This window comes from Pongo pygmaeus, chromosome 6 (genome assembly GCF_028885625.2).
Source record: "Pongo pygmaeus isolate AG05252 chromosome 6, NHGRI_mPonPyg2-v2.0_pri, whole genome shotgun sequence".
NCBI classification, from domain to species: Eukaryota; Metazoa; Chordata; class Mammalia; order Primates; family Hominidae; genus Pongo; species Pongo pygmaeus.
Window position 1 is genome coordinate 115,859,015 of NC_072379.2, and position 21,668 is coordinate 115,880,682.

Genomic DNA, 21,668 nt, shown 5'->3' on the forward strand with positions numbered 1-21,668 from the left:
GCCACTACACCTGGCCCTCATTTTGTTTTCTGACATTTCCATAATATAGCCCATAAACTATACATTGTATTGTTTTGTGTGCATTTTTGGACTTAATTATATCATATCAGATTTTAGAACAGATATAGTGTACTTATTCACTGAAAACTACTTGATTTTCGTGACTTGTATATGCAGTTGATCTCAGCCTTATGTGTTCATCTTATCTTTCTGACTACTGGGGTTCCAGGTATAATTTGCTCTCATTTTTATGAATTGCCTTTAAGAATAACAATCATTTTCCACTTTTTATGAGAATAAAAAATTACTGATTATCTTTTATGTGACAGGTAGGGGTCAGTCTTAATGAACTCTGTGTCCTGATGCCTAGCATATAGCAAGGATTTCATATTTGTTAATGTTTACTGAATGAATGATTAATGTTTACTGAATGAATAATCCTTTTAGATAAGGGAAAAAAATAAAACTGCTTGATTTTTGTCCACATTAAGATATCTTAAGTTCTAACCCATTTCTTTTTTCTGCTGAATAGCATTTTGTCATATAAGTATACCCCATTATCTGTTTAGTCCACTATTTATGATGGGATTTTCCTCATCTGTAGTGAATATCCACACACGGGATATTTGTGGGGATATTCTCTATGGATGAGGAAAATCCCATCATAAATAGTGGACTAAACAGATAATGGACTAAACAGTCTCTAGGGGATGTAGCTGGGAGAAGAGGTGCTGGGTTGTACGGTAGGCTTTTTCCATTTTGCTACAGTCTGCCAAACCAGCTGTGTGTAAGAGATGTTATGTTTTTTAGAATATAATATCATTATGAAACTTCTTTTATGAAGATATTTTGGCTTTTACATTTTATTCCTATTAACCAGGAGTTGGCACTCTAAGGACTGTGGGCCAAATCTGGTCTCCTACCTGTTTTTGTAATTAAAGTTAACTGTAGTCATCCTACACTGGTATGGAACACTAGAAGTTATTCCTTCTGTTGAGTTATAATTTTGTATCTTTTAACAAATCCCTCTCTATTCCTCCCTTCCCCTATCCTTCCCAGCTTCTAGTATCCTCTGTTCTACTTTTTAGTTCTAGGAGCCCAACTTTGTTTTGCTTCTCCATAGGAATGAGAACATGCAGTGATTAACTTTCCGTTCCTGGCTTATTTTGCTTAACATAATAGTGTCCTCTAGTTTCATCCGTCTTGTTGCAAATGATAGGATTTTATTCTTTTTTATGGCTGGTTGATATTTCATTGTGTGTATATGCCACACTTTCCTTATCCATTCATCTGTTGTTGGACCCCTGTGTTGATTCCATGTCTTGGCTATTGTGAATGGTGCTGTAGTAAAGATGTGGGTGCAGATGTCTCTTCGATATACTAATTTCCTTTCCTTTGAATAAATGCCCAGTAGTGGGATTGCTGGATGATATGGTTATTCTATTTGTAGTTTTTTTTTGAAGAACCTCCATACTGTTCTCCATAGTGGCTATGTTAGTTTACAGTCCTACCAAAAGTGTATAAGAATTTCCTTTTGTCTGCATTCTCGCCAGTGTTTGTTATTATTTATTTATTTTTTTTTTTGGTCTTTTTTACAATAGCCATTCTAGCTGGGGGGAGATGATACTACATTGTGGTTTTCATTTGCATTTCTCTGATAATCGTGAGGTTGAGCATTTTTTCATATATTTGTTGGCCATTTGTATGTCTTCTTTTGAGAAGTATCTGTTCAGATAATTTGACCATTTTTTAATTGGATTGTTTGTTATTTTGCTGTTGAGATGTTTGAGTTCCTTGTATATTCTAGACATTAATCCCATCAGAGAAGTAGTTTGCAAATATTTTCTCATATAGGTTGTCTGTCTTTTAACTCTGTTGTTTCCTTTGCTGTGCAGAAGTTGTGTTTATTTATAAATAGGACAAAATCCTATTTATTTTTGCTTATGTTACCTGTGCTTTTGAGGTCTTATTCATAAAACATTTTCCCAGACCAATGTCCCGAAGCATTTCCCCTATGTTTTCTTCTAGTAGTTTTATAGTCTTGGACCTTACATTAAGGTTTTTGGAAGCAATCTACAGTTTTGCTGCAATGTCTATCAAAATACCAATGACATTCTTCATAGAAATAGAAAAACAATCCTAAAATTTGTGTGGAACCACAAAAGACCCCAAATAGCCAAAGCAATTCTAAGCAAAAAGTACAAAGCTGGAGGCATCATACTATAAGCTATTGTAACCCAAACTGCATGGTACTGGCATCAAAACAGACACACAAACCGATGGAACAGAATAAAGAAGCCAGAAATTCATCCACGTATCTACAGCCAACTGATTTTGACAAAGGTGCCAAGAACCTTTGTCACTGGAGAAAGGACAGTCTCTTCAAAAAGTGGTGTTGGGGAAACTGGATATTCATACACAAAAGAATAAAACTAGATCCCCCCACCTCTCACCTTCTATTTTATTATTTTTAGTTTTGTTTTTTGAATTATCTAATATTCAGCTGCATAAATAAGATGATTTCAGAATGTGATAGAAACAATGGAAAATGGTGATATGAGGGGGGTGGGTGGTGACATTAGGTAGGGTGGTAGAGAGAGTTTGAGAAGATGCCATATGAGAGCTAAGACCCAGGAGATGAAGAAACCAAAGCTCAGAGAGGTTAAATAATTTGTGCAAATTCACACAGGTAGTTAATGGCAGAGGTTGGATTTTAATTCAGGAATAACTTTAAATATAGGACTCTTTCCTCTGTAATACAGCTATCTTCTTAAATTCATGTAAACACAATACAAAGATGATGCAATAACATTGTGTGAGAAGCGTAAGCAAAATGGTTTAGTTCTGGACTTGGCAACATAGAAACTAGGGTTCTGATGTGTTGAAATTTGGACTCAGTGCTGATGACTGGGTTTGAATCATAATCCCAGCACTAACTTGGCTGAATCACTTAAACTTGCAGCCTTTATTGTTTTTTGGTGGGGCGGGGGTGGGAGGGAGCTCGTCTGTAAAGTGAGGAGGGTGTTTGGATGATCTCCACGGACTCTTCTGGCTCTCACTTTCTATGATGCTGTGACTTTAGGAGGTGGCATTTGATCTGGGCTTTGGAGGGTGAGGTGATTTTGACAGGCTGCCTTGTAAATGAGAGGAAAAGGTATTCCAGGTGGTGAAAACAGTTTGAGCAGAAACACGGTGGCTAGTAACTGTAGAAAGGATTCTGGGAATGGTGTGTAATAGTCTGGTTTGACAAGGCTGGAATTTAATCCTGCAGAAGACACGAGAGGCCAGAGGAATCTGGCCTTGAGCTGAGAGAGGGCCTTAAAAGTTATGCTTAGCTGGGAATTGTTTACCTGGAATTGCAGAATTTGAAAGGTTCTTGGTCCTTTCTTTAGTATCCCTATCCCTTGACCAGCTTCTCTGTATATAAATAGTTCTGGTGACAGAGACTTCTCTAGACCATCTATTCCGTTTTCAGACAGCTCTAAGTATAAGAAAATTCTGAGCATTGAGTCAAAACGTACAGGTTCTGCCTATACCTTGTCCAAGGTGTAAATAATGGAAGATTATAAATGATAAAGAACATGTTTAGGGATATGTAACTCAATGGCCTGAAGTAGAGCTGTGGCAGTAGACATATAATATTATAATATGTATTCCAAAGCAATAGAAATTTAAAGCCTTTAAAAAGTATTCCAGTCATGAAGTGTGTGTTGAGCACCTATGATAGGTCGGTCGCTGACCAAGAATACAGCAATAAGGCAAAGTTCCTGCTCTCACGTTCTTCTCAGACTCATGGAGAAGATGGACTAGTAGATGATTGTGACAAGGACTCTGGTAGTTCAGGCCAGGAGTACTTAACCAGCAGATAAAGGTAAGAGGTCAGGAGTCGGGGCCAGGTAAAGATTTCCTGAAAGTTGAGGAGCGGCCAGATTGACCAAGATGGGAGAGCACTCCAGGGAGGAGGAGCTTGGATAGACACATGAGTGAACATGGCCTGTTTAAGGAACTGAAAGCTGTTCTATGCCAGACGCGTGGTGTGTGTGAAGTGGCTAGAAGTGAGGCTGGCATAGTAGACAGGGACTTGTCACAAGGGGCTACGTTTGCCATGCTAAGCATTTTAGATTATATCCTGAATTCAGTGAGAAGCCAGTATTCCTAAAAATGGCTGTCCCCTTCCCCAGTTTATAGAATGGATATTAGAACAAAATTTTAAAAATTAGAACATATAGAAAATATGAAGGAAGAAATAAAAATCACCTTTAATATCATCAACTAGAAATAACTGCTGTTAAAATTTTAGTATATTAGCATAATTTAGTATATTGGTATAATTTTAGTGTATTTCTAACCAAGTATGTTTCTATGCATAGGCTCATAAGAAAAGCATGATTTTATTACAAAATATAGTTTGTATCCTGCTTTCTCTAGTGTAATATTGTATGCCAGCATTTCCCAGGCTATGCTGTTGAAAGTTTTTTGAGAACTTAACTTCTAATGACAACATATAATAGCCCAAAAGGTGACTATAGTTTATTATACTTAAATATCTCATAATGGGTTAAATTTTAAGTTGCTTGCATTTTTTTTTTTTTTACTATTACAAATAATGTTGTGATAAACAGCTTTGTAAATTTGTATTAACATCTGCTTATTTCCTTGGGATAAATCTTGTCATGTCCTTGATTGCCTTTTAAGCAGGAGTGTGATGGACTCACTTGTGTATAAGAGCCTTTATGGGCCAGGCGCAGTGGCTCACGCCTGTAATCCTAGCACTTTGGGAGGCCGAGGCAGGTGGATCACGAGGTCAGGAGATCGAGACCATCCTGGCTAACACGGTGAAACCCCATCTCTACTAAAGATACAAAAAATTAGCCGGGCATGGTGGCGGGTGCCTGTAGTCCCAGCTACTTGGGAGGCTGAGGCAGGAGAATGGCATGAACCTGGGAGGCAGAGCTTGCAGTGAGCTGAGATTGCACCACTGAGCTCCAGACTCGGTGACAGAGCCAGACTCTGTCTCTCAAAAAAAAAAAAGCCTTTATGACAGCATTGGAAGGGTGGATTGGAAAGAGGTGATTGGAGGCAAATGGACAAATGCAGATGCTGTTTGAGCAATGTAGGCAACGTACGAGGGGCATAAGTTACTGGCAGCATGGTTAGAGAAAAGAGGAGATGGTAATGATTCTTAAGGTGTATGTTTGCGTAACAGAGCTTTCATTGAATGTAATGAAAGCTATCAGCATGTTTTAAATATCAACTCTCGGGGGTTGCAGGGCCTCTAAAGTGGCTGTAGGGAGAAGAGGGTGACAAGAGGTTAATGGTTCTTTTCTCTGAAATAGGAAATACCAAGGAGGGAAGAACAGGTTTGAAGGGTTGGCCTGGGAAGGGGGAAATTATCAGCTCAGTATTAGGTGTGTTGCGTTTAAGGACACTCAGGTAAAACTGTCAGGAAGACAGCTGGCAAGAGCAGGATGTTAGGCTGTGGAAGTCATCCCCATGGAGATGCTGATGCTGAGACCCTGGAAATGACAACAGTTCTAGAGATCAGGGTGTTTAAGATAAGAGGATGTGGGACATAACCTGCAAGAAGACTTACTCCTAAGTCAGAGACAAGGGGAAACTAGAAAAGGAGCTGTGAGATAAGTATGAAGAAAACCAGAAGAGAATGCTGTTGAAGAAGCCAAGAGAGGCAAACGTTTCAAAGAAAAAGCCATCAGACTTTCAAATGATGCAGAGGTCAAACAAGAAAAGGGCGGAGGGTGTCCACGGGAGCAATTTCAGTCACCTGTAAATGGGGACAAGCAGATTCAGATTGTGGGGAGGCAAGCCAGGTTGTAGCGAAGCAGTGTGGAGTAAACAGAGCCAAGGGAGTTGTGGGCTTTTCTCTAAGATAGCTTGTTTGAGGGGCCGGAGAGGGCAATGGAGGCAGCAGAGGGTTCACTTTTTGTTCTTGTTTATATTAAATTAGGAAAGCTAGATTTGCTAATTGTCATATGACTTTGATTACCTCTCCAACATTTGCTTTTTACCATGTTTAAAATCCTTTTATTGGTGATTTGTTTTTGGACACAGTATGCTCTGTCCAAGCTTCAAATGAAAGCACTGCTCTTTAAGCTCCTAGCATCTTACCTTAAGTTCTGTTGGAACCAGGTGAGACCTCATGTTCGTGTATGCGGTCTCACTGAGTTTTAGTAAGACTCAGTTTTTAAACTTCAGCAACTAATATTTGGAATTGCACTTTTTAAATTATAGAATATGATTTGTGTCCTTGAAGTTTGATCATTACCTGAAGAATTGGCTGAAAACAATAAATGTTTAAATGTTGCAATTTAGAGAATGTCTTTATTGTGTTGCCAAATGCTGAATGACAGAGCGCTTTAATTCTAACTAGCTTTAATTAGAAAGAGAAAAAAAAATCAAAGAGTAATGTCAACTAGAATCAAAATGAACCAGAACAAGAAATACTTTTATTGGTTACAGAACATCAGCAGTGTGTGGTATAGTCTTATTCACCTCCTTTATCAACAGTGAAAATACTGCAGGCCTCTCTAGGGAAGTTCGGACCATCAGTCTTACTGAACACATAATCAGTTTAATAGGGGTTTTTTGTTAGTAATATGATGCTCTTTTGGGCTGCAGAAAATTATTTTTAAAGATAGGGTAAATGATTCTTGGCTAAACAATATGGTAAATGTTCCTGTTGAAGGAAGAACTGGATGGTCAATGCAGTGTATTCACTGATTTTTTGCTTAGCAGTGAATTAGCCTGTTTTTGAGTATTATTTCTCTCAGCATAATTACTTTAAAGATGTTGACATCGAAAACAGTTATCAGTTTTTTAGAGGTTGTTATGTTATAATAGATAGCAGTTATCCAGGTAGAGGATTAGAGGAGAATATGTCTGTGATTCTGCTCTGTAAAGAACCTGGTTACCTTTCTTTTAAGATAAGATTTTATGTTTCTTTTTTTTGAACCTGGTTACCTTCTTTTAAGATAAGATTTTACCTTTCCTTTTTTTTGAACCTGGTTAACTTTCTTTTAAGATAAGATTTTACTGTTTTTTTTCTTTTTCTTCTTCTTCTTTTTTTTTTGAGACGGAGTCTCACTCTGTTGCCCAGACTGGAATGCAGTGGCATGATCTAAGCTCACTGCAACCTTCACCTCCTGGGTTCAAGTGATTCTCCTGCCTCGGCCTCCTAAGTAGCTGGGACTACAGGTGCATGCCACCACGCCTGACTAATTTTTGTATTTTTAGTAGAGATGGGGTTTTGCCATGTTGGACAGGCTGGTGTCAAACTCCTGACCTCAGGTGATCCACCTGCCTCGGCCTCTCAAAGTGCTGGGATTATAGGCATGAGCCACTATCCGTGGCCAGATTTTACCTTTCTTGAAGATAAAAATTTTGCTCTGAAATTCTTGGTCTTTCTTCTTTCTCTTTGCTTCCCAGTGAAGTTCAATATTATATATTTTAACTTCCTTTGGGCCTCTCTTCATCCTCATCCAGTCTGGAACCCTTGGACCATTCCTTTAATCATTCGTTCACCATCATAGTCCAGTCTCTTGCTCCTTGAATTTTATTGAACCTAATTCAGTCTGCCCAGGCTCAACCTAATCATTTGACATCTTGCTACTGTACCTGGGCTGTGGCCACTGCTAGGTAAAACTTGACAACCATGGCAGTTATAACCTCTAAAATTCATGGTCTCCATTTGTTAGGCCCTCAAGACAGCCTTAGCAGTCCTTTTTTTTTTTTTTTTCCTGAGTAGTTCTCCACTGTGTGGCTGTTTTTCACTTTCACCCCATCTTTAAGCTTCTTCCCTGCCACCTATTCTCTTAGTCTCAGAAGATGATCGTGGCCCCTGTTTTATGTAGGCCACCAGGCAGGAACTCATAAACCTTCCTCTTTACTACCACCCCCATCACTACCTACAAATTTTCTTTTAACCCATGTCACTTTCTAGCTATTTTTCTACTTTTTCTCCTTAACTTTGCCACTAGGCTGCTTGAAACAGTAGTGCCCCCTTGTTTACCCTTGTACAGTCTGGCTTCCATCCAAACTGCTGTTGGCAAAGTTACCGGTGACCTAATTGGTAAAGCCCGTGAGATATTTTTCAGCCTTTACCTTGTTTGGTTTCTCCATGGCATTTTATCCTTATTGAGCATTTTCTTCAACTTTTATGAAAACCTCTCTTTGAATCTTATCCCACCTTACCAGAAAAAAAAGAAGCATTTAATGATTTACAAAATAATAATTGATATGAACTCTTACAACCCAATATTAATTATCCTTTTAAGAATTGGATTATACATTTATATAAATACAATTCAGTATTATACTTTAAAAATAAGAAATGCTGTAATCCCAGCACTTCGGGAGGCCGAGGCGGGCAGATCATGAGGTCAGGAGATCAAGACCATCCTGGCTAACATAGTGAAACCCCGTCTCTACTTAAAACACAAAAAATTAGCCGGGCATGGTAGCATGTGCCTGTAGTCCCAGCTACTTGGGAGGCTGAGGCAGGAGAATCGCTTGAACCCAGGAGGTGGAGGTTGCAGTGAGCTGAGATCGCGCCACTGCACTCCAGCCTGGGTGACAGAGCAAGACTCTGTCTCAAATAAATAGGTAGATAAGAAATACTTATTTCTTAAAATGCTTAACTCTAGTAATCATTTTACTTTGTATATATATATATCAAAACATAATATATATAATAAAATATGTACAATAAAAGTATAAGACATACATAATATACTAATTATTCCTTGATTTCTTCTGCCCTAGTTAATGAAGGAGTTCCCCCTTCTGAGTATGTTCAATATCCATGAAAACCTTTTAGAAGCCCTTCTGGAACTACAAGCATATGCTGATGTTCAGGCAGTCTTAGCAAAGTATGATGGTAAGTCCTTGGGTATTTTTATTTACTTGACTATTCCTCTTTTGATGTATTTTCCCTGATTAGATTGGAAGGGTCATTTTAAATAGCACAGCACTTTTGTAACCATACTCTTATAGAATTTTCACCTACAGTTTTATGATGGTGTTTGGTACGATCTTAGAATTTCATGGTTAGCAAGGGCCAGAAATGTGACATGGCATGTGTCTCGTTCCTCTCCTTCCATCCCTGCAGGCTCCCCTCATGCTCTCCCCATCAGGCAGTTATGTCTACTCTGCTCTATTACCTCTGTGGTCAGGAATCACCCAGAACCTCATAGGCAGTACCTATCCTGTAGGGGCAGCACTGACTGTTAGAGCTCTTGCTGTAACTCCACATCAGTTCACTGTGACCACCGCCTATTGGTCACATTGACCCTTTGGAGCAGTGTAGAACAGCTAATATCCCTTGCACATGTGACAATTCAGTAAATATTGGAAGATGAAATCATGTCCCCTTCATCCCAGCTCTTCTCATTAGCAGCAGAATATCCCCATTTCTTTAAATGGCAGGCTTTGAAGTCCCTTTGCCATTCTGGTTACTTACTCATGAACTTATTCCATTTTGCCTTTTCCTAAGAAACCAGAAAAATAAGCTGGCACATCCTAGATATTTTAAAACTTTAATGCTCATATTGTCATTATCCATGAATTCATTATTTGATTAATTGGATAAAAATTGTCCACATAATTACCTGCCATGACATAGTTACTAAAATATCTGCAGAGCTTCATACTATTCTGCCTCATTTCAGTAACCATCTTCCTAAAGTGTTTGCTTGTAAAATGGATGTAGGGAATGATTACTTATTATATGATCATTTTTTGCTTTATGAAATATTTTTTCTTTAGTAAGCATCTTCAGTGCATTTAAAGAATTATTCAGATTACAAAACATATAGAGCAAACTATACCATTTGGGTCTTTTTTTTTTTTTTTTAGAGATAGGGCCTTCCTCTCTGTCACCCCAGATGGAGTATAGTGGTATGATCATAGTTCACTATAACCTTGAACTCCTGGGTTCTAGCCATCCTCCCGCTTCAGCCTCCCAAGTAACTAGGACTATAGGAGTGTGCCATCATGCTTGGCTAATTTTTAAATTTTTTTTTGTAGAGACTGGTTATCGTTATGTTACCCAGACTGGTCTCAAACTCCTGTGAACTTCCCACCCTGGCCCCCCAAGGCACTGGGAGTACAGGCGTAAGCCACCACACCTGGCCATTGGGTCTTATTTTTGACACATTTATTCATAAGGAATCTCTGAAATGGGTGAGAGTTGTTATCTCCTATAGTTGAGGAAACTCAGGCATTATGAGACTGTTTTTGTTTTTGTTTCATTTTCTTCAAATTCTTGCTCAAATTTATGGAAACAAAAAGCCTTCAGCCAGTGATGGCATCATTTTGCCTGTGCAGACATAAGTACCCTGTGTAACAAGATATGTGCTACCTAGTATGGAACTGATTTTAGAAACAGAGAAAAGTATTTGTGGAGCACTTTTAAGTAAACAAAATAAAGACTGTTTGGCTTTCATGTCAGCTCACTTGTATTTTCTATTTATATGCTAAAATCTTACTCATGGTTCAGCTAAACAGTGGTCCAAGCTTAGGGGTCTAAACTATTGGGCTGCCTTGTAGGCAAAAATCCTCGTACATTGACATTCTTTTAGTACCAAAGGAATTCAGTCCCATGGCCATGGGTTCAGGTGGCAGCGCACTTTTCCAAATGCCACTCTGTAGCCATCAATGCCGTAGCAATCCCTAATGCTGACTTGTACTCAGTCTGATATATCAAGCCTTCAGAAATAAAACTTTAATCAGTAGAGCCTTTGGGATGGCGAGCCTCTTAAGGCTCCTTTCATGAAGATCCCCGTTTGTTACAGAAATCATGAGCCTTGTGTTATAAGACTGATTGTAAAATAAAGAAATGGAACTCTCCATTGTCTCTAACTATCCCATTGCACAGCCTCTGTTCCACAACATTCAAAAACTGATTTATTAGATTCTGATAACATATGTTCACATTATTTGTTACAACGGGCCGTCCCACCCTCCACTGAAACTTGGCTCACACTTTGAAAAATTCTTTTGTTGCAAATGGACAAACTCACCATACCAAGGCCCTTGTGTTGAGCTTTGTTTATGTTGTGTACCTGGCAACAGAGATGATGTTCTTGTTCATTATTCATGGAAAAAGAGCCTCATTAGTGGCAGGACACATATTGTTGCTGAGATGCCTCGTTAGGGGTTTTGAGTTCAGCAGTTGTCAATAGAGTACAGATGACCTAACACCGACTGAATTCTGAAGGGAGTTTTGGTGCTGACTTGGCTCAGGCCTGTATCATTTACAGTAGAAATATAATGAAGTGGCTGCTGAAGTTACTGTTCTTGAGGGTTGAGCTGCAGCCACTGAAGATTGTGGAAAAACATGCCTCTTGTTTCTCACCCCATATCATGAAATGGGTTCTTTCAAGTTTATCCCTGCTGCTTTTCCTGGAGACGTCTACTGAGCTGCTGGTTCCTTATCTGGCCCTGGGCGAGGAAGTGGGTGCTTTAGAGGTCTTAGAGTGCAGACAGCTTTTAGGGCGTTCTGATCTTCACCCTGGTTCAGATGTCTAATCCATGAGATGCTGGAGACAGCACTTAGAATCCCAGCCCCTTCATCCCTCTCTGTAGAGCCACACCCAAAGCAGCAGGATTATATGTCCTTTTTACTAATTGGAATGCTCTGGTTGGGTAGCCGTTTTTTGGATTGCTTTTTGGGTACAGCAATCCTTCTTTATTACATTTGCTAGGTGGCTGAATTTTTAAAGTAGTATGCTGGGAACACAATGGGATTAGTTCTGCTTTTCTGACCTTTGCAAAAAGATTTAGAAAAATGGCAAGACACTGGGGGCCAGGAATGGGGGTGGTGAAGAACATATTTTGGGGGAAAGAAGGGAGGCAAAATGTATTCCCCTTGTCTCATTGTTCTTCACCACCTTAAAAAAAGTTTGGCTTTGAGTCTGGAAATCAGTAACAATCATATACTCCTGTGTCCCCACAAAGATTACCAGTTGATTGGACATATATCCATATAGTCTGCAGTCTGATTTTGATTTTTGCCATAGAGATAACTTCTAATGTTTTATTATTCCAGGTATTAGTCTAAAATACTGTATTGCTATCCTCAGGATTTTTCATACTCTTATATTTTCAATTTGTGAATCAACATTATAGGTGGGCAGTTTTATTCCAGGTGGCTGATCCTGGTTCTATAATGTTCTTCACACAGTGACTAAAATAGCAGCAGCAACAGCTAGCATTTATTGAGTTCTTGTAATGTGTCAGTATCAGACATGATTCAAACCACAAGCATATTTGGTAGATACTATTGTTAGCCCCATTTTGCAGATATGGTAACTGGTACAAAAAGAAGGTAATTGCTCACAGGAAGAGCCTATAATATCAAAGTAAAGCCACGTAGATGTGATGTTATGAGAGAAAAGTGATCGACTGAGAACAACTTCATTAAATATGATGTGAATTCTACAAGTAAAAGAAAGCCAGGATAAAAACCGAGGTGGTCTCACTCCAGACCCATGCTTTTAACCACCATACTTATACTCTTTCTGCTGTTGGTAGTATTTATTTAAATTGTTTTTATTTAATACCATTGTTCTTGTTGTTGTCATTAGCCACAATTTATTGAGAACCTACCATGTGCCAAGCATGTTATTAGCTTGGCATTAGCTTTACCCTCGCAATAACCCTGTAAGGAGGCAGTTATTCCATTTTAGCAGATGCAGAAACTGAGGCTTTGTGAGATTAAACAACTTACAAGACCACATTCTTAGAAAACTGCAGAGCTGGGATTCAAATCCAGATCCAGCTGGCTCTAAATCCCATGTGTTTTGCATAAATGTAAGCCTTCCAAAAGTGATGTGCTGGGCCTCTCTCACTCCTCTTTCAAAGGCATGACTTAGGTGGGCTGAAGCCATGGTGCAGAATTTCAGTGATGCCTCATTGTCTTGTAAGATTCCTTTCTAATCATTCTTTAAGAACTGAGTGTATCTATATTTGCTTGTCTTTCTGAAACTGTCTTCAAAATATGGCTTTCCATCTTCAATCAACTTGTATCTGATTTTTTTAATCACAAAAGGGATTTGCTGTAAGGTGTTCATTTAATTTGAGATTTATCTTTTTCTTTGGTCATACATTTGCTGTAAAGACAGCAATGTTTTCAAGATCATTAAGTCATGAGAACCTTCTTTTAGAAGCCATTGCAAAAGTTCTTACAAGCTTTGGATTGCCTTTCAAAGAAGTTTATAGGCCACCTAGGTTGAAAACTTAAGTCCCAAAGATTAGGGTGGGAATGTGGAAAAGAATTCATGTGTTTCTTATTCATTGTCATTTGTGCATTTCAATTTTAGGAGAATCTCATAGAGCAAGCGAACGCAGGTCTGAGCGCTATAAGGTACCTTTGGGAGCACCTAGTTCTGCCTGTCTCTAGTTAGTGATCCTTGGTGATACCAGAAGGCAGTCAGTCATGGGTGGTGGGAAAGAGGTGGATCAGATCCCAGCTCTGCCTTTCACCAACTGAGGGAGCTTGAGCAAATTACTTAACATTCTAAGCCTTGGTTTCTTTCTCTGGAAATGAGATCGAAGCTTAGAAAGGCTAAGTAACTTGCCCAAGATCACACAGCGGGTAATTTGTTGTGAGGATTAAAGTAGTTTAATCTATGTTAAGTGTTAAGAACAGTGTGGGACACACAGTAGGAGTTCAGATATTATTCGCTATTACAAAGAGCCAAAAGTGTCACTCCTAAACTTCACCACTATTCTTCATTAGTCTTGTTCAAATGGAAAACCATATATAAAATGTCACAGTGAGAGAATAAGAGCCCAGTCTTATGCTCTGCAAAAAGACAATGTTATGACTTGTTATTAAAATTAATTATGGATCTAATAGGACATACAGATATTTGATAAGAACTAAAATTCTTAGTTTTATCTAAACTTTTGGAAAGCTGAAAAAAAACATGCCAGGGATTTTTACTCCTGATCAAAGGAAAAATTACTTCTTTGGGTTCATTACTTCTTTTGGGTTCAGCCTCTGAACAGTTTGTCCTAATGGAAATACAGATCTAAGCACTTTTGGATATTTACTCCGTTAAGTCATTTAGTGATTGCCCTAAATTTGGGGCAGAATCTTCTCTTGTTCTTCCCTTCTTTCTCAAAAGAACTAGGGACAGCTGGTCTTTCTTACAGTCACAAAAGTTATATAAATGCAACCACTATGTCAAGATCATTTTTACTGATGCCATCAAGCCCATCCTAAATTAGCATTATTATCTGCCATCTGGTAATTTGCAGAGGGTATACTTTTTAGAAGAGGACATGTTTCTAACATTGGAGGAAATACTTTCATCTCAGTAGATTGAAAACAGAAGTTCTAAGGAAAGTCATTAGGGAGGGAACCATGCTGTTGAGACTATTCAGAGAAAAAGCCTTTTGCTGATACTGTTTTACAGAGTCAGCATGTAGTTATAACTAAAAATTTCGTAAACCTTGCTCATTGCCCAAGGCCTTATAACTGGCACAAGTTATTCAGCTATCATCATAGCTCCTTTGAAATGGTTACTGGATACCTTGTCTTTTGGTTAGGCTGTTTTCCATTTATGTTTGAGGAATAAGTAAAAATAGGAAGGATGTGAGATGTCTGGAGGTCCAATGAGTAAAATCTGTATTTGTCAAACACTTCAAGTGTCAGTCTGTCCATACTTCCAAAACAGTACTTTTCAGTTAAGTATATAAATGTGAATTTTGATACCACAGGCACAAGCAGCCTCTGAAAACACCCACCACAAAATTGGGCTGCATATTAGAAAGAAGATTTGGTATGCTGTCAGTTTCTAGTGACAGACTATAAACCTAGTCCAGCTCCTTTCCCTGGGCTTGCTGTTACGGAAAAGATCGTGGATACCAGGCAAGTGCTCAAAGAAAGTCCTTGTGTAAAAGATGGGCGAATGAACCACATCGGTGCTTCAAAGAAGAAAATAATTATCAGCACTGATACTATGGCTGTGGCTTCATGCCTGTAAGCACAAGTCACTGAGAAATGGTGGTCCTGCATAGCTTTGCACTGGATGCTCTACAGATTTGGACACCAAGAGGTAGATCTGCCAAGAGGACTAGGCCTTTGAGGTTACTTTAGAACAAATGATAGACTGTCAGGGATGAACTATATATTGCAGTGAGCAAAAGTTCTGATAATAGATGTCATTTCAGTGAGGACTATATGCATGACAAACTTCTGTCTCTAATGATGGAAGACTTTTGGTGAATGCATACATCTGTAATTCACATAGCTGGCACATGTACAAACCCTCCAAATTTATGTTGGGTTTGGTAATCCTTATTGCCCAGTTATCATAATTTACCAAGGTAACATCCCTCCCCAGCCAGCCATTACCATCAGGGAAACTGCTTTGTTTGGCTTCAGGGCACCAGCCACAGAAGGGCCCTCTGACACAGACCTTCTGGGGTAATCCAGTCCAAAAGTTGAAAATAACATCTGGTGTTTGGCTTTGTAGCATAAGACGAATTTTTCTGGGTGTAGTTGAATGCGTAGTGCTTGTCCTTCCCCCTGCCCCAAATTACTAAGGTCATGTAGAACTTCCCAATTGAATCATTGAACTCCCAGGTGGCACATCTTTTTGAGATTCTTGTGTATCAATCCCTTTTATTTCTTCAGTGAAATTTTTCCCTTTGGTTGGAAGGGGACCTCAGATTGGCTTTTTGAAGGTGGGGCAAAAAGACCTCATACTGCCTGGAATCAACAATAACAAAAATTTAAGGAAGAATCCTGTATGTCTATTGTTTTCTTTGCATCATATCATAAACAAGTAAATTGAGAAATTAATCACATAATGGGACAGTAAGAACACATCACAATCCACAAACAGGTTATGAAGGAGAAATGGACTGCTTTTTAAATTTGTTTTCCATTTTTGTTTGTTTGTTTGGTTCATGCTTCCAAGAGCATCTGTGAAGGCCAAATATGTTGGATTATAGGAGCTTCAAGTGTATCTGGTAGAAATCATATCAATTTGTTGCCTGACCAAGAAAAGGGATTCTTGGTACTTCATAATTTTAAAGGATAACAGAGAGTAAATAGGTTAATTTTTTTCAAATTATTTCAGCAAGGATCTATTGAGTCCTTATCGTGTTGAAGTACGAACTTTTAGGTGCTTTAGATTCACAAATAAATATAACTTATTCTCTGTCACCAAGAAGTTTTCAGTCTAATGGAGAAAGATGTTAAAAAACAAAAATACAAAAAAACAGGCAAAGCGAGATGAATCAGTACTCAGTGAGTCTGTTTGAAACAAGCTGTGGGAAGTGCAGAGAAAGAAAGCCCTTGAGAGCAAGCTCATGCCGCCCCCCAACCCCCCCGCTTTCATCTCAACCCCTGTGTACTAGGGTAGTCATTGGGAATATCTGTGGTCTGTGAGTGAATCGATACATAAGATCCCACTACAACACAGTGTTCTCATTTGTGAGATAGTTTGAGATTTATATGTCTACTTGCTGCCACCTTTGAAAAAATTTTAGATTCATAGATATGAGAATTGACCCTCAATTGACCTATCTTGTGCGTAAGAATAGTAATGATCCTTTTAAAACCACATCTTGATTGTTATTATTGGGAGATGAACAAAAGGATATTAGGTCAAAAAGGTTATCATGGAAAACTGTTCTATCCTGTCTAAAGTTTTGCACCATAAGTTTTCCAAGGCCCATCTAATTGACAGTTTTACTCATAATTACAGACATTTCTTCCAAGATTATTGAATTAAAGTTTGGCTGTTATGAACCACTTATGACTTTTGAAAATTCAAGAGTCATTCTCCCTAAGATGACCTTTTGTTTCAGCAGCAGCATTCCAATAACAGGTCCTTAAGGAGCCAGAAGAGGTGTGGTTTTCCTTGTTTTTTCCACTTTTCTTCAACCTTGTTTCAGTTTTTACTTTATTGTTTTTTTTCATCCTGCCCCATAATTTCATTCCACTGATGTTTCAAATAGACATCGAGATTAGAGCACCAATACAATTTCAAACTCTGCTGGAACTCTGTAAGCAAAGATAAATGCAGTACACATGTTGAGAAATAACAAGTTTCTGATTCCCTGTTAGAACGTACAACACTGATCAATTTTGGCTTCTAGGAGCTAAATTGGATGTAAATGTTTGCAAAATGAAGGAAGCTAATATCAAGATATTTGAGATGTTAGTACATTAATTTAGGATTTTATTCAGCAAACACTGAGAGCCAACTATATTTCAGACATTGTTTTTTGTTGTGGGTGCAAAGTGATGAAGAAGCACAGCTTTTACTCCTAAATCACACCATGTACGCAGGACAGGGAAGTAAGAGAACAGGCAATTGCTGTTAAGTATAAAGATTGCGATACACCTTAGCCCAAGATGGAAGGGGCACTGCACGCAGCAAGGAGGAGTGAGAGGAGTCTTCCCCTTGGAGGTGGTGTCTGAACTGGACAGCAAAGGTGCTTGAGGCAAGGAAAGCATATGGAAAGGTGCAGAGGCACAATTGGCATGGCTTATTTGGAGAATTGTCTGTATCCCTTAGAGCAGAAGGATGAGGAGGGATGCAGTGAAGGGCAGAAGATACCTTGGGTGAGTTAGCTGGGGGTGTTGGGGGGGGGTAGGGGGACTGGATTAAAATCCAAGCTTGGATTTTATTTTATGAGCCCTGGAGAGGCCTGGAGGCAATTTCAGGAAGGGCTTCAGTCCAGCCCAGAGTGAAGGGGGTGGCACAATACATTCACACTGTGCCCCCTTTTGAGTGGAGGTACTTGAGAGATCACGGTGGGAAAGCACTCAGGTGTGGAAGAGTGGAGTGCCACTGCAGTGGGCTGGTGAGGTGACCTCTGACACTATAGTGGAGCAGATTCTGTCCTGGAGGGAGACATTTGTGAGGTTTTCTGAACATTGGTATAAAAGAGTTAGAATTGGTTTTTCTTTCTTAAGCAACAAATGGGAATCTTAGTGCACAAACTTTTGTCTCCTGGGTGGGAAAACTTCTTATTTTAAACTATAACCACTTTATTTCATTTGCTCTCGGGTAATCTCTTAACTACAAGAAACTGAGCCCTACGTAGACCCACCATAACCCACAGATAATCTTTCAAGGGAGCATAACTAAGGGTGAAGAGCCTGTCAGGACCCATGTAGCCCATCAGTGCCTACCTACTTCTGCTGAGTCATTAACAATGACATGAGGAGAAAAAATGTGGAAGAGGGGAACAGGTGGCACGTCCAGCTGTACTTTCTACAAAGGCTGTGAATTTGAAGATAGTAGAGGACATGATGCAAATGCCTGTATAAATCTCACTTGCTAAAATCAAACCATCTGAAAATTCCTGCCTTGTTGATACTTCAGTTACTACTAAAGTAGACAAAGCATGAGAATAATACCATGGATTTAATTCTTACCAAAAAGGAAGAAGCTTAAGAGGAGGAGACCATGTTATCCTGTAGCTATAGTTAAAAAAAAAAAAAGGAATGTTAGGCACAGGTGTACCTTGAATCTGAAACAAACAAAAGTAACAAAAAGTGAAAGCCATGCTCTTTTTTGTTATTTTTGTTTTGAGACAGGGTATAGCTCTGTCGCCTAGGCTGGAGTGCAGTGACATGATCACAGCTCACTGCAATCTCAACTTCCCATGCTCAAGTGATCCTCCCACCTCAGCCTCCCAAGTAGTTGGGACTACAGGTGTGAACCACTATGCCTGGCCAATTTTTTCTATTTTTTGTAGAGATGAGGTCTCACTGTGTCACCTAGGTTGGTCTTGAATTCCTGGGCTCAAGTGATCCTCTTGCCTTGGCCTCCCAAAGTGCTGGGATTACAGGTGTGAACCACCATGCCCAGCCTTTTATTTGTTTATTTTAATTCAGAGGAAAGATAAATATGAAACCACAAATGGAATTTCAATTAATATAACTTACTTTATGCTGAGACTATTTGGCATAGGAGATACAGAGAGTTTTTTTAAAACTGGAAAATGGTTCCTGAAGGATGGAAGACTAAAAGTTGAAATTGCAATTAGTCCCAATAGATAAAAGTGTAAGGAAATATAAATGATTAAAGTGTACAAAAAGATCAGAATGACAGCTAAATAAGTATATACAAGTCAGGTATAAACTTATAAGCAGGTTTTCAGGGTGGCTAAAGACCAGAGGAAGCAAAAGTCTCCCACATTACAGGATTTAATGTGTGACTCTATTGTCCAAAAAAACAGTGAAGAATGATGATAGGGAAAGTAAAAGCAGGTATCACACTAACATTATGGGATAGTGACAAGGACATGGTATTGCAGGTTCAGTTCTGCCACTCATTTGTTGGGTGGTTCTTAAGAAAATCGTTTAACTTTGCTGGGCCCATATTTCTCACCTATAAAAGAAAAAGATTTTGGGAGGTTGACCTTGGCAGTCCTGTACTGTTGTTCAGTTTTTCGTCTGTATCTTGCGGTAGTACTGTTTTGAGCAGAAAATATTGTATTAATACATTGCTGAGGTACAATTATTCATTCCTATTTTATATTTCCCTTTAGTATTTTTTACTTTTTAAAAGAATGTATCAAGTCAATCCCAAGCAAATTCTAGAAATGATTATGTGGTTTTTGACCACAGGAAAAAAGGTGGTGATTGGGGATCTAACAATCGATTTATTAAGAAAAAATTGTATCAAATAAACACAGATGAGATAGTGGATTTGAAAATACTGTTTGTCTATACAATAGTATTTAAATGTTTATCTTATTAGTAAATGGCCCTTTTCCTTTGTGTTTCTGAAATAGGAGAACACCATAAATGTGTTTACATCTTTATTTAAACAAAGCATTTGGTAATATTTTAAATGCTGTCCTTTCAGGTACCATGGAGGAATATGGATATAATACCTAATTAAAGTGGTTGCAGACATATCGCAGACTGTTGCAAATTGAGGGTGATCTCTAGAATCCTATTCCTAGATTCTCTCCTTGGTATTGCCATGGTCAGTATTTCTAAAAATCAGATCTTGGAAACACATAGCACAGTTTAAAATCATGTGCTCAGATTTGTTCTAGATTTGTGATATTGGCATATTTCTTAACCATTCTGTGCTTCATTTTCGCCATCTATAAAACAGGGCTAACAGTCCTACCTCATAGGACTGCTCTGAGGATTAAATAGGATAATGTATGTAACTGATTAACACCAGTGCCTGGAAGTTAGCCTTTAGTAAGTGTTAGCAGTCATTTTGATGATGATAATGGTCATTTGGGGAAGAAGATATGGAGGGAGCAAAGCTGTGTGTGCTAGCTTGAATCAGAAAAATGACTAATAGGCTGGAATGACGTGCTGAAACTATTAAGATTTAATGGCTCAGATTTAATTTTAAGATTTGAAATTTAATGCAATCAGATGTGAAATCCTGCCTATAGGTTTTTATTTTTATTTTTTAATGTTCATGGCTTACATAAAAGGGAGAAAAGACCTGACTTTAGCTGAAGTCTATTTGAATAGAATTGGAGGTGGGGGGTGTTGTTAACCACACAATCGTAGGAACAAACAAAGAGTCCCAGCTGCTCAACACCGTTCTAGCTGGTATTCAGAGACGTGGAGTGGCACAGCTCCTCAGACTGCACGTTTTCCCTGAGCTCTCTACTGGTCAGTTTGGGGGATTTAGAGGATTGTTTTCATTTCTAATTCTCATATTTTGAAATCACGTATGGCCAGGTAACAAAAATAGATGAGACGTTCTGAAGAATATGTCAGTTGAGGAACTGGAGGTATTTATCCTATAGAAGATTGCTATAGAAGAGATATGTTAACCATCTTAATGCTTGAAAGATTGACGAACAATAATCAGATTCTGTTTTCTTATGGAAAGTGTAAGTGATTTTTAGATAAGGATTTGTAGAGAGAATGGAGTGGGGCAGAATGATAAAAGGCAAGTAAAATGTTATGGAGGTCAGATTGGTAAGATAAGACATCTTCAGGTGACCACAAGATTTTAGTTTTTTTTTTGTTTGTTTTTTGTTTTTTAATTTTTTATTGGCTAGGTGCAGTGGCTCATGCCTGTAATCCCAGCATTTTGGGAGGCCAAGGTGGGCGGAACACTTGAGGTCATGAGTTCGAGACCAGCTTGGCCAACATGGTGAAACCCTGTCTCTACTAAAAATACAAAAATTAGCCAGGCGTGGTGGTGTGCACCTATAGTCCCAGCTACTTGGGAGGCTGAGGCACAAGAATTGCTTGAACCCGGGAGGTGGAGGTTGTAGTGAGGGAGATTGTGCTACTGCATTCCAGCCTGGGTGACAGAGCAAAACTCTGTCTAAAAAAAAAAAAAAAAAAAAAAATTATATATATATAATTGAGGCATAAATTACATATAGTTACATGTACAACTCAAGTGCAGAGAGATGATTTTTCACTTATGTATATACCCATGTGACTGCTACCAGAATGAAACAGAACTTTCTGAAATCTCAGAAGGTTGCTTCATACTCCCTTCCAGCCAGTAACTGCCCTCCAGCCCAGCAGTAACCACTTTCCTTACCTTTAACACAATATATTAGTTTTGCAAACTTAATGCAACCGCTTTGGAACACTGTCTATAACAGTTTCCAATAAAGTTAAACAGACATCTATCTTCAGATCCAGCAATCCCATTTTTAGTTACATATCCCTGAGAAAT

At 38.7% G+C, this 21,668-nt stretch overlaps 1 protein-coding gene across 19 annotated transcripts in view; it reads left to right on the forward strand.

Annotated features, from left to right (window-relative positions):
* The window catches only part of ST7 (suppression of tumorigenicity 7), a 275,445-nt gene that overhangs the window by 207,777 nt on the left and 46,000 nt on the right, over positions 1-21,668 (forward strand). For all 19 annotated transcript variants that reach the window (XR_010126973.1, XM_054495525.2, XM_054495527.2 and 16 more), the window contains one exon: positions 8,779-8,893. Coding sequence is in view for 18 of the 19 variants with exons in the window: in XM_054495525.2 (XP_054351500.1) it covers positions 8,779-8,893 (115 nt within the window). In the remaining variant the exon portion in view is untranslated. The remainder of the gene's footprint in view (positions 1-8,778; positions 8,894-21,668) is intronic.